Source organism: Gopherus flavomarginatus, chromosome 8, assembly GCF_025201925.1.
Source record: "Gopherus flavomarginatus isolate rGopFla2 chromosome 8, rGopFla2.mat.asm, whole genome shotgun sequence".
Lineage (NCBI taxonomy): Eukaryota > Metazoa > Chordata > Testudines > Testudinidae > Gopherus > Gopherus flavomarginatus.
In genome coordinates this window covers 22,703,195-22,715,217 of record NC_066624.1, presented here as the reverse complement: position 1 = coordinate 22,715,217, position 12,023 = coordinate 22,703,195, and the positions used below count along the sequence as shown (strand labels likewise).

The following is a 12,023-nucleotide window of genomic DNA, read 5'->3' as shown; positions in this document are numbered from 1 at the left end:
TTTAAAATGTATCCATGGCCAATTATGTATATAAATGCTGTTTTCTTCTGATAGTTTGTTTTTTTGAAGTCACCAGGACTATTCAGCTGCTTAAAGTTATGCACTAGCATTGCTCTTTACAGAATCAGGGCCTACACTTCATCTCTACACTGCATACAAACATTAAGTTGATACAATAAAAGAGCAAAACATGGATATACAACTAACACAGTGACACAAAACTAATTAGAATGCTTGAGTTTGCAGTACATACATAAGGTGAAATCCTGGATACACTAAAACCAATAGGTGCCACTGACTTCAGCTGAGACAGGATTTCACCCATATTATTTAACTTTGCATTCAGACTTGCATGTAACTGGCATCTTTGACCTCAATGGAAATTCTCCCTGCATACGGACTGCAGGATCAGATCCCACGCAATCAACAGCTCACTCTTTTTCCCATTGATATAACTATAAAACTAAAGTGATCTTAAATGAATACGCACCCTCCTAATGCCATAAAGCAAAAGTTTGCAACAAAGAGATTTAATTTCCAAATTATATGTTGCATTCAATGTTCTAAGTATACTCCTAAATTTCAGCTAACATTGATCTGTGTATAGCGGTGAACAGAAGATCAGACCACAAAGGGCTTGAACTTGCTCTCACTGAAGCTAATGGCAGAACTCCCATTGAGTTCCACAGCGCACGATCAGGGCCAAAAAAAAAAAAATCTATTATAGTTGGCTGAATGATGTGACACATTAAACTGAACCTTGTCCATATACAGGCATTTGTAATTTTTAACCAGAAATATATTTGTAAATCCATTTTATATGGGTCATGTTGCAAGCCTATAGGTACAAGATCAGAAACTTAACACCTCTCTGAAAGTGTTATCTCTGTCAATGTTATCATGTACCTTGAACAGTTTATGTAAAAAAAAAGTTATGGGAACTGTGTATTGATAACATCACCTATGGCATTCTGTTTGAGACAAGCTAGGTAATAATCTTTGTGATGTAAATCCTCTGGGATTCTTTCATCTGTCCTCAATCTTAAGTATACAGTTATAACATACGTAAGAAAATATCTGACCTGACACCAAGTCACATCCATGTATTAGCTAATATCATCAGCTTGCCAAAGTAAACATATATGAGTCTATCTAATTAAACAAACCCTACGTATCACTAAGGGCCAAATTCTGCCACTTGGGAACCCACTGACTTCAATGGCATTGCACTGATTTATGGTATGTAACCCTGAACGAAGATCTGATCAACAACAGCTGCTGCTCCTGTTCTCCCAGGCTTCAGAACACAAATGTCCATCTCCTGCAACCATGTCTGTCTTTATTTCTACTGTCAATTCTGAATGAGCTAATAATGCAAAAAAAAGTTCTAAACCCATAGATAATAAATTCCTGAGATACTGTCTCAAACATTATTTTAGCAGTCAAGACAGTTCTTATAATATGGGACACTTGAAAGTTCATATGGCAAGAAACATCTTTCCCTAAACTCTAAATGTTGTTTTAATTTTGTTGAAATATTTTGTTTGCTTCTTTTTTAAATTAAAAATAGCAGAGAAGTAGCATGATCTAGGTGTGAGGATTTATTGGACTTAACTATGGGTCTATAGGGCATCCGGTGGGCAGTGCTTCCATGCTGCTAATAGGCAGAATCAACAATGCTACTGTCAATGCCCCATACATCCTGGAAGTCCAATATTTGCAGGGAAGTACCACCAATGGTAGAGATGACTGGCAGCTCCACCTGTCACCTCTGATTGGCCCAGACCTACTATTTAGGCCTGGAGGAAATACCAATAAATAGTCTGTGCATCAAGGCAAATCTCTGATCTGCTGCTGAGATAAACCCTCTTGTTCCTGCCTCCTCAGCCAGCTCTCTGATTCCTGGCTATTGACTCCAACTGGACCCTTGGCTCTGGATCCTGGCTACTGATTCTGGCTTGACCCCTCAGGCCTGACAGCATATGGCTCTAACCATTGGACCTGACTTCCCACACCTTGGCTCCTGACACTAGGTCCCAATCCACAAATCCCAGATTTATGTCCCTAAATTTGAGGTTTATGCACCTTAGTCCCAGTTTTAAGCTCTACTGCGATATCCAAAACTCTTGACAAACCTTGCAGGTGCCCAAATTCACTCAACACCGAAGTTTCTCCCTCTGGACATGCATGCTGCTGCCTTACTCCTAGTGTCTGGATGCCTATCTCCTGCCTAAGACCCAAAGAAATCTGTTGGGATATGTAAGGGTTAAAGCAGAAAACTGGGAAACTGCTGGTGAACAGAGATGGCATTAGGGAGTAAAGCCACGGGCAAGCACCGCTTCTGTGCTTGACAGATAAACTGAAGGCATCTTTCTGTGACTGAGAGATTTAGGGCTACCCCTTTCCTCTCCCTTCTCCTTGTTAAGGGTTTGATAAGGTTGCAGCTGCCTGAGGAATGTGGGGATCAAAAGGATGCCTTTTTGGGTAAAGTAGTGTTACCTCCTTCTCCCTTTCTTTCTCAGCTACACAGGCGAGTTTGGGGTCATGGCCCCTTTCTCCCTTCCCTGCAAACTGCTGATCCAAGGAGTTCATTACTACAATTATAAAAGAAAAGTGTATCTTCAAGTAAAATTTATCAGTAGAATATGTTAATGAGGTAAATAGTAATCAGGGGCAGGGGTAAATATTTTCAGTATAATGTTATCAATATTCATTGTATGGGTGTTCATATTACTCCATAAGGGTTTTAGGGGTGTTGTAATAAATGTAGGAATTTACACACTAATGTAGATAAAAAGAGTATGCTGTAACTAATCTAGTGCTTATTGGACAATCGGGTCCAGGGGAACAAGTACCGCAATAAAGAAGCCCATCTACTCAAATCTGCCTGTGGGTCAGCCTGGTCTTCTTCAAACAAAATCCACTAACTGGGGAAGTAAAGATTTGAAGAAGGGTTTCCTACCTCTTAGGTGAGTACTCTAACCACTGCCTATATGGTATTCTGATGTGGGGACTCCCTCAATCTCTCCTATTGACACTGTTCCAATGTCTCTAAAGAAAGAGTGAGTGGGTTAAGGGGGACTAGGTACTGGACTTTAGTCTCCCATTTCCCATTTGTGTGTCCTCACTTCTAGGCTACAGAGTCAATCTCGTTCTGCCCCAGTGACTGTTTCACTGTAGATAAACACTTAAATAGTCATTAGACCAGAGAGAAAGAGAGTGAGAATGCCTCTGGGTATGGCTACACTGCAACAAAAAACTCATGGCATCGCATCCCAGAATCGGGGTCAATTGACTACAGTTGCAGGGCTAAAAATAGCCATATAGACATTTGGGCTCAGGTTGGAACCCAGACTCTGAGATGCTCCCCTCTCATTGGGTTTCAGAGCCAAGGCTCCAACTGGAGTCCTTTGTGCCCATGTCAGTTGACCCAGGCTCTGAGACTTGGTGCTGCAGATATTTTTATTGCAGTGTAGAGGTATCCTCCGTAGCCTGGTGGGTAGGAAGTCAAGGCGCCTAACTCAAGCTTTGAGGATCACAGTGCTGTTCCTGTGACTTTCCAGGTGCCTAAAAGCTAGGCACCAAGATGCTGTCTGCTACATTGCCTAAGTTCCTGTGGATCTGGGCCCTACTGCCTACAGCAGGATTCCTGGCTTCTATTTGCAGTTCTGTACGCTCAACTCACTGTGAGGTTGGTGAAAGCCAGATTTTCAAAAGGTATTTAAGCACGTAAAGATATGGTGGGATTTTCAGAAGTGCCAAGCAATTTAGGCACCAAACTAGTATTAATTTCAATTGGTGTTAGATATTTAATCTGTTTAGGTGCTTTTGAAAACCCCACTTAGGCACCTAATTGGATATTTAAGCACATAAATACCTTTTAATATATAGCCCTTATGGGCAGATTTTCAAAGATGCTCTACTTCAACTCCAACTAACTTTGACAGAAACTTCCAGTACTCAGCACCTCTGAAATTAAGCTCTAGGCTTTGGCCTGCCCATCTGTAAAATATCACATATAGAGGTTGTGAGGCTCAATTAAGGATGGTTTGTAATGTATTAAGCTTTAAGAGCTACTTATGGAAATACAAATTAGTGTTTCACAGCCTATTATCTACTGCATCTGTTAGTGGCTGCCATAATGATGAATAGGTTATGAAGGTAAAAGTCTAGGGTCTCAATGTCAGATTGTAAAAGGTTTCTATTTTGCTTTTAAGCTGGTTCAACAATCAAAAGAACTTTCTGATCTAAACTTCTAATATTAATAAACATTGATGTAATTCTTCTGCTTGTTACAGCAGCATTAATGCAGGATTGAAAGTGGTTATTGAGTTCAAGGCCACGGGAGGATAACAATAAGAAATGCAAGCTGGGAGTCAATTAGTACTCTAACGCAAACACTTACCTAATATCTTGGTGTTAAGTGAAGCTTCAGTTACAGCAGGCATAATAGAAAGTAGAAGGGGAAGGAACTGGAGGAATTCAGCAAAATGATGGATTAGCTGAGCTAGAACCATTTCATAACATCAGATGTAACCAACATCACCTTGTCTTTACAATACAAAATGGTAAGTTACTAAACAGGCTGAATTAAGTATTAGCAGCAATTTTTCACACAAGGCTGGAATATACTGGAAAGCCAAAATTACAGCTAAACAGACTTCAGACCAAATTAAATGTGCTCCTACTACAGCAGGTCTTGTGCAAAATAATGAGGATGTGGCAGATATGTACTTGCTTTTGCAAACAGCAGGCTCAGTTCTCTATTGAGGCTTTTGGGAGAGAGGAATCATGGAGGTGATATGGTTTGAAATGCTCTGTAGTAACTCCCTTGGCCAGCTACAGAAGTGGCAACAAAAGGTTGTTGTAACATGAGGCCAGAGAACATGGGAAGGATTCTAGAGGAAAAGAGGTGCTCTCTTCTCTCTTTGTAGGCAGTAATTCACACTCCAAATGGAACACCACATTCTCAAACTATTTAAAGCACTAGCAAGTAAAATCAGGGAAGAAACTATTCTCTATGCAGATTAGTGTTTGAAATAAAGAAAAAGAGCTTTACAAAAAATATTCTTCCTGCACAGGAATTACAAGTTTTTGAATGTTTCTATCACAAAGTATAATACTATAATTGATATTTCTCATTTGGAAATTGATTTCACAAACCACAGGTTCTGAACTAGAGCTATTCAGGAAATTTTTGATTTAATGTTTTTAATTGAAAAATATTGATTTGTTGAAATCAATTCTTTTTGCAGGAACGTACTAGCTTCAATGAAACACTTATCAGGAAAGGTTTTTCCCATCCAAGATGGAATTTAACCCCAGAATAGTCAATTGCCCAGTGAGGGCTACTCACCTGGGATGTGGAAGACCCTAATTCAAATCTCTGCTCTGTGTAATTAATTTAGATCAGGACTTGAGCTCAGGCAGAGCAAGGATTTGAACAAGGATCTCCCACATACCAAATAAGTAGTCCCTTAACCAGTGAGCTATTAGCTAATGGGGGAATGAGGGTTTCTTGTTCTTGTTTTTTCACAAAAAGCTTCTAAATGTTTCAAGTTCATTCCTATGCAGAACAGGAAAACTGTTTACCGCCCAGCACTATTCTGGACATCTTTTAGCAACACTGTTCTGTTGGCACCAGGACCACTTGCAGTCTTAGCAGCAGTATGTTTCCAATGATGAACAAATGTCAGCAAATTAACTTGTGCAGTCATCGACTAAGGCTATGTCTACACAAGCGATACTGCCAAAAGTGCTAATGTCGCTCAGGGGTGTATAAAAACCACCCTCTGAGTGACATAGGTTACACCGACAGAAGTACCAGTGTGGACAACACTATCTCAGCGGGAGAAGCTCTCTTGCCAACATAGCTACTGCTTCTTACTGATGGTGGCTTAATTATGTCAATGGGAGAGCTCTCTCCCATATGCACAGAGGAGCTACATGAGCAACTGCACAGCTGTGCTGTTGTAAGTTCGCTAGTGTGACATGGCCTAAATGTGTTCTGCTTGCAAGGTATGTAACTTCTTAGATAGAAGGGAACAAAATTTACATCACTCATTTCAGTCTACTTCCTAACAATGGTCCATTTAGCCCAGTATCCTGTCTTCCAACAGTGATCAGAGTCAGCTGCTTCAGAGACAATGAATGGAACAGGGCTATTTATCGAGAGACACTCCCCATCAGCTGCTGCTAGTCCCAGCTTCTGGCAGTCAGAGGCTTAGGAACACCGAGAGAGCATGGGGTCACAGCCCTGATCATTTTAGCTAATAGCCACTGATGGACATAATCTCCACGAATTATCTAATTCTTTCTTTTAACATACTTTTGACAATCACAACATCTCGTAGCAACAAGTTGCATAGGTTGACTGTACGTTGTGTGAAGTACTTCCTTATGTTTGTTTTAAACCTGCTGCCTATTAATTTCATTGGGTGACCTCTAGTTGTTGTGTTATGTGATGGGGTAAATATCACTTCCTTATTTACATTCTCCAAACGATTCATGATTTTTATAGACCTACATCATATCCCCCCTTACTTATCTCTTCTCTAAGCTGAACGGTCCCAGTCTTTTTAATCTCTCCTCCTACAGAAACTGTTTCATACCCCTAACCATTTTTGCTGGCTTTCTCTGTACTTTTTTTCCAATTCCAATATATCTTCTTTGAGATGGAGTGACCAGAATTGCACATGGGCGTACCATGGATTTATAGTGTGGCATTATGATATTTTCTGTCTTCTTATCTATCCCTCACCTAGTGATTCCTAATATTAACTTTTTTTTTTGACTGCTCTCTCTTTTCCCTTGGGACTCTAGTAGTGATCTCATCTTCTTTCAGAATATTCCCTAATTTTATGGCAAAGGAAGGTTTTACAAAAATCACATTTTTTTGTTTATTAGGCTTATGTCACATAGAAATAAGAGCTCATCACAGAAGTTCACAAACACATGGAAAACTGGCAACTCACTGTGCATAAAGATGTTGTTTTTAAAAAAAAAATGCAGAGGTACCATGTGATGAGTTATGGAGGCCACAGTTTCTCCTTGTGTGATATTGGTGACATTGCACCTGGAATAGTGTGTCCAATTCTAAACACCCCAATAGAAAAAACACAGTGACAAAGAGCAGAGGAGGCTACTTGTGATTAGGACAGGGACGTGTCAGGATTTGGTAGTACGACTGTCAGGAATGGGGATGCTTTCTACTGGTTAAGTTGGTGTTCTAAGTTACCATCAAGAATATAATGGATGTAGGGGATGTTTATCATTAAACATTTCTGCAACACTTAGTACTCCAGCCTGAATTATGGCTGCAGAATTGTTTGGCAGTGGGGAGGTGGTTGAGAGGCAACTACATTAGACATTGTAAGAAGGTTTGGCAGCTAAGAATAAAGGGGAAAAATAGAGTTGGGGGCATGTCATGTGTTTCCTTGACACCCTCATAATCTGTCAGATAACATTTTCAAATATTTTTTCTCCTACGTGTGCAAGGGAAAACAACCCCTATATTTGCATGTAATAACAGCTACTAAATTGTCACTGAAAAATACATATTGGGGATCTAAAATTCTGATTACTCAAATTCCATCTGTAGTTCTTATTAGAAATACAAAGGCAGCTATTAAAAGGGAAAGAAAGAGAGAGTGTATATATTATGCACTGAAATGTTCATTTGCCAGGATCCTAGAGCAAACTATAAGGGGATTGCTTTCCTCATGACTGAAAATGCAGCTAACTCTGGTAACTCTGGTGGGGAATAGGGCAACTCACAGCTAAATTATCCAACATTTTAGAACATGAAGTGATCAGCACTGTACTCAATTGAAACTGAAGGGGAAATGCCAGGAGGCAGAATGCAGTAACTCAAATTGGAAATTGATCACGAATACATTGGTGTTACCATCCCAAATGAGCTACAAGATCTTTACATGGCATAAATATTCCTGAAAACTGGAGAAAAGCACAAAGAAAGCACTTTACTTGAGGAAAATACAGTGAAATATAGCAAGGCTGAGAAGAATTCCCAAGCTCAGGATAAACTTCAGGGCCTCCCACTCATGTAACCAAGCAGCCTACATGCCGTTGCTGCATAGTGCAGAAGAAATAATGAATGTGGCCTGCTACTCCCATCCACTGCTGGACCTAGACCAGCAGTGTGTACTCAAGCTTTGCATTAATCCTCCAGTGCACATCCCATCTTGCTCACACCCCCTTCCATAGCAGCACTTCTAGGACACACTGAAGGACAATACCACAATGAACAGCCAAGTGCTAACACAACTTCCTGCAAGCTGGAGTATTGCCTTGCCATTTTCTAAGCCAGGCTTGATCCCACAGGGCATGAGATGCAAAAGGCCAGCACGTACTGTGTCAAAGATGCAGCCAATGTTATTGCAAAGGCTCCTGCACTAAAAGTCCCCCCTCCGCTAGCAGAGGAAGACCCCCCACCCCCCGAACCCGGGGAGGGGCTCTGTGCGCGCCCCCCCCCCCAGCACGGGGAGACCCCCGAACCCGGGGAGGGGCTCTGTGCGCGCCCCCCCCCAGCACGGGGAGACCCCCGAACCCGGGGAGGGGCTCTGTGCGCGCCCCCCCCCCAGCACGGGGAGACCCCGGAACCCGGGGAGGGGCTCTGTGCGCGCCCCCCCCCCAGCACGGGGAGACCCCAGAACTAGGAGAGGCGCTGTGCCCCACCCCGCAACACGGGGAGACCTCAAACCGGGCAAGGGGCTTTGCGCCGCCCCCTCCCCCGCTCTGGAGGAACGAAACTCCGAAGGGGGAAACCCGCGCCTCACCTCCTCCTGCAGGCCGCTCCCGTTGCCCAGGCAGCCAGCCCGGCCTCTCTCCCCCCCCCCCCCCCCGGGCGGGGCGGCGCCTCCCCTCGCTCCCCTGCCCAGAGCCCGCACTTCGGTTTCGAACGCGGCCGCTGCCCGCGGGGCGGGGGCCTGACTGGCTCCGCTGCCGCTACTGCTGCGGGGGAAGGGGGCCCGGAGTCCGGGCCTGCCAGTGACAGACGGGGAAGCGCCGAGGCGGTCTGGCTGGGCGCGGGCCGGCTGCCTCATTTAATGGAGTTCAGCCTAGGGCTGACCCCTGCTAGCCCCAGGGCGGTAGAAGCCCCCAGGGCCGTGTCCGTATATAAGAAGGGCCCTGCTGTGTCAGACCAAAGGCCCATCAAGCCCAGTATCCTGTGTACCTACAGTGGCCAGGCTGGAGCTGGCTGATGGTGAAAACCCGCCCTTTGTTTGCAGGGAGCCTTAGTCGAGACAGAGCCGAGGGGTGCAGGTGAGGAGGTTGGGATGGGATAACAAATACCCCAAGGTGCTGGATTTCCCAGGGCCTGGCTTTCTGCCTCTCACAGCATGTCACTGGTGTGTTTTGTCCTGATTTGTGCTTGGCTTGCGCTGTTCAGGGCCGCCCGGGGGGGGGGGCAACAGGGGCAATTTGCCCCAGGCCCCGGGCTCTGCAGGGGCCCCCACGAGAGTTTTTTGGGGCCCTTGGAGCGGGGTCCTTCACTCGCTCGGGGGCCCCAGAAAACTCTTGCGGGGCCGGGCCCCGGAACTTCTTCCGCTCCCGGTCTTCACTGGCGGGGGAGTCCTTCCGATCCAGGGCAGAAGGACCCCCCGCCATCACGTTACCGCCAAAGCGCAACTCGGTCTTCGGCGGTAATTCGGCGGCAGGGGGCCCTTCCGTTCAGAGACCCGCCGCCGAAGTGCCCTGAAGACCCACGGTGGGGGCCCCCCGCCACTGAATTACTGCCGAAGAGCGGGCTGCACTTCGGCAGCGGGTCCCGCTTTGGCGGTAATTCACTGGCGGGGGGCCCCGCCGCGGGTCTTCGGGGCACTTTGGCGGCGGGTCCCAGAACGGAAGGGCCCCCCGCTGCCGAACAGGGCCAGCTCTAGACATTTCGCCGTGCGGGGGCCCCCCTGCCGCTTGCCGGTCCCACGGCTCCGGTGGACCTCCCGCAGGCATGGCTGCAGAGGGTCCGCTGGTCCTGCGGCTCCGGTGGACCTCCGGCAGGCCTGCGGGAGGTCCACCGGAGCCGCCTGCAGCCAATGGCCCCAGGCCCCCAGAATCCTCTAGGCGGCGCTTGCGCTGTTGGGGTCACGTTTGGACTGTGAGATCTTCAAAGTAGGGACCTCATCTTGGCCCATGTTTGGCTAGCATTGGGCACCTTTTAGCACCCTGGGGCCCTGGTCTTGAAGGAGCCTTCTGGGCATTGCTGTAATACAAAAGACAGGTTAGCCACTGTAGATCAGGAAACATGGTATAGCTAATGACTGCATACTTGGAGAGCAACAGTAAAGAGCAAGATAGAGATGGGTAGGCAATGCTTTGGAGCAATGGTTCTCAGGCTATGGTCTGCAGAGCATTTGCTGGCATGTACAGAGAGCTGGCTGCTCATGCTGTGCTGGCCCTTCTCCTTTCTACTCAGCCTGCCATATCAAAAAAGCAAGACCTGCATTAAATACTTTCCTCATTATTTTTCCATTTGTGAAATTGCTAAAGATGCTACATAGATTTTGTGTGATTGTGAATGGGAGGGGAAATAATCCACATGACAGAAAATGAGAGTTGGTGGTGTGACAGTGAAAGAAGAACACACACATAGCTGTGGTCCACTATGAAAAAATGAAGAAAAAATTATATTCAGAAAGGTCTGCCCTCTATATCAATAAAATGTGTACCATGTGCTAATACAAATCTAACCCAAGGATTCACCTGTTTGTTTGTTGTTGTAGTTCCATCTCAGGAGTTTAGTGAAGCTAATAGCATAGTAAGATTCCAAAATGAATAAGAACACAATTTGGAGTAATTTAAAATAGGCTTCCTGTTTTCATGCTCTGGGACATAAATGATCACCATTTTAGGCGAATCTCTTCACAGTTTCTTCCAGATCACTAATTAAAATATCAAATAAAACAAAAACTGATAGATCCTTACAGTTCACCACTAAACATGGTTTGCACAATTCAACACTTTCTCATGTCGCATTACCCATTTTTATGAAAATAGGTAATGACTTTAGGTTACTGACTTGATCAGAATTTAATTGATTTCCTAGAGATGAAAGATTCTGATGTTTCATTTCAATCTCCTGATCCACCCAATCCCTTTTAAATTCATAATTTTGGTGCATGAAAAATATATTACTCTTAACAGGTTTATTCCTTTGACATTTATTCAGGGAAGGTATTGTCTTCACATCTGAGTCATTTGGTTTGGAGTCCAGGATACATACAATTCTTTTTTTTTGTTTTTTGTGTCTCTTAAACAGGTCAGTTTATCGTTGTAACGTACCATTTGATGCCTAGGAAGTTCATATTTTGAACAGCATATTGTTTGAACCGATATTTGTTTCTAAAAGATTTGAAGATGCTAATGATGGTCCAATCCAGTTATGTCAGAGGATATTAAGATTTGCTACCACTAATGTACTGGAGTTGTTTCTATACAGAACCATAAATAGTGTTGTGTGAGAAGCACTGACAGACTTTTACTGCAGCTCATCTCTTCATCATATGTTATATTTAAATTTAACACAATTGTTGAATGTCTTATGTGATAGACCCAGGACAGTTGGGTATAACAAAGAAGTAGAAGGCAGATATACTCTCTACTGGATTAGCAGTTTTCTGTTCCCTGACTGACCAGAGCAGGGGCTGCTCCAGACTAATGAGAACACCTGACTCCAATTAAGGCCCTTTTCATACTATAAAAGGGCTCACTTCTGTCAGGCTGGCAGGATCCAGAGGAGAGGAAGGGTGGCTGAAGGGCTGATTAATGAAGACATCCTCAAGCAATTGATAAGGGAGCCCTAAGGTAAGGGTGAAGAAGGGAAAAGCAGGAGTGCTGTGGGGAAGTTGCCGGAGTTACTACATTTCCCTGAGCTGTGAAAGGTTGGCTGCCAACAGCTGCTACCATTAGGGTCCCTGGGCTGGAACCCGGAGTAGAGGGCAGGCCTGGGTTCCCCCCGCAACCTGCCACTACAGAAACACCTCCTGGAAAGGGAAGACAGGCCC

The 12,023-nt window shown here is 44.6% G+C and overlaps 1 protein-coding gene across 5 annotated transcripts in view; it reads right to left on the bottom strand.

Annotated features, from left to right (window-relative positions):
• C8H8orf48 (chromosome 8 C8orf48 homolog) overlaps positions 1-8,965 on the bottom strand; it is a 38,584-nt gene extending 29,619 nt beyond the window's left edge. The window contains exons 1-3 of one of the 5 annotated variants that reach the window (XM_050964699.1): positions 8,799-8,965; positions 4,406-4,551; positions 2,136-2,247 (exon numbers count right to left, since the gene is read on the bottom strand). Coding sequence is in view for 1 of the 5 variants with exons in the window: in XM_050964701.1 (XP_050820658.1) it covers positions 4,406-4,517 (112 nt within the window). In the remaining 4 variants the exon portion in view is untranslated. The remainder of the gene's footprint in view (positions 1-2,135; positions 2,248-4,405; positions 4,552-8,798) is intronic. The other 4 variants (XM_050964698.1, XM_050964701.1, XM_050964697.1 and 1 more) reach the window with 4 other exon arrangements.
• Between the last annotated feature and the right edge of the window lie 3,058 nt (positions 8,966-12,023).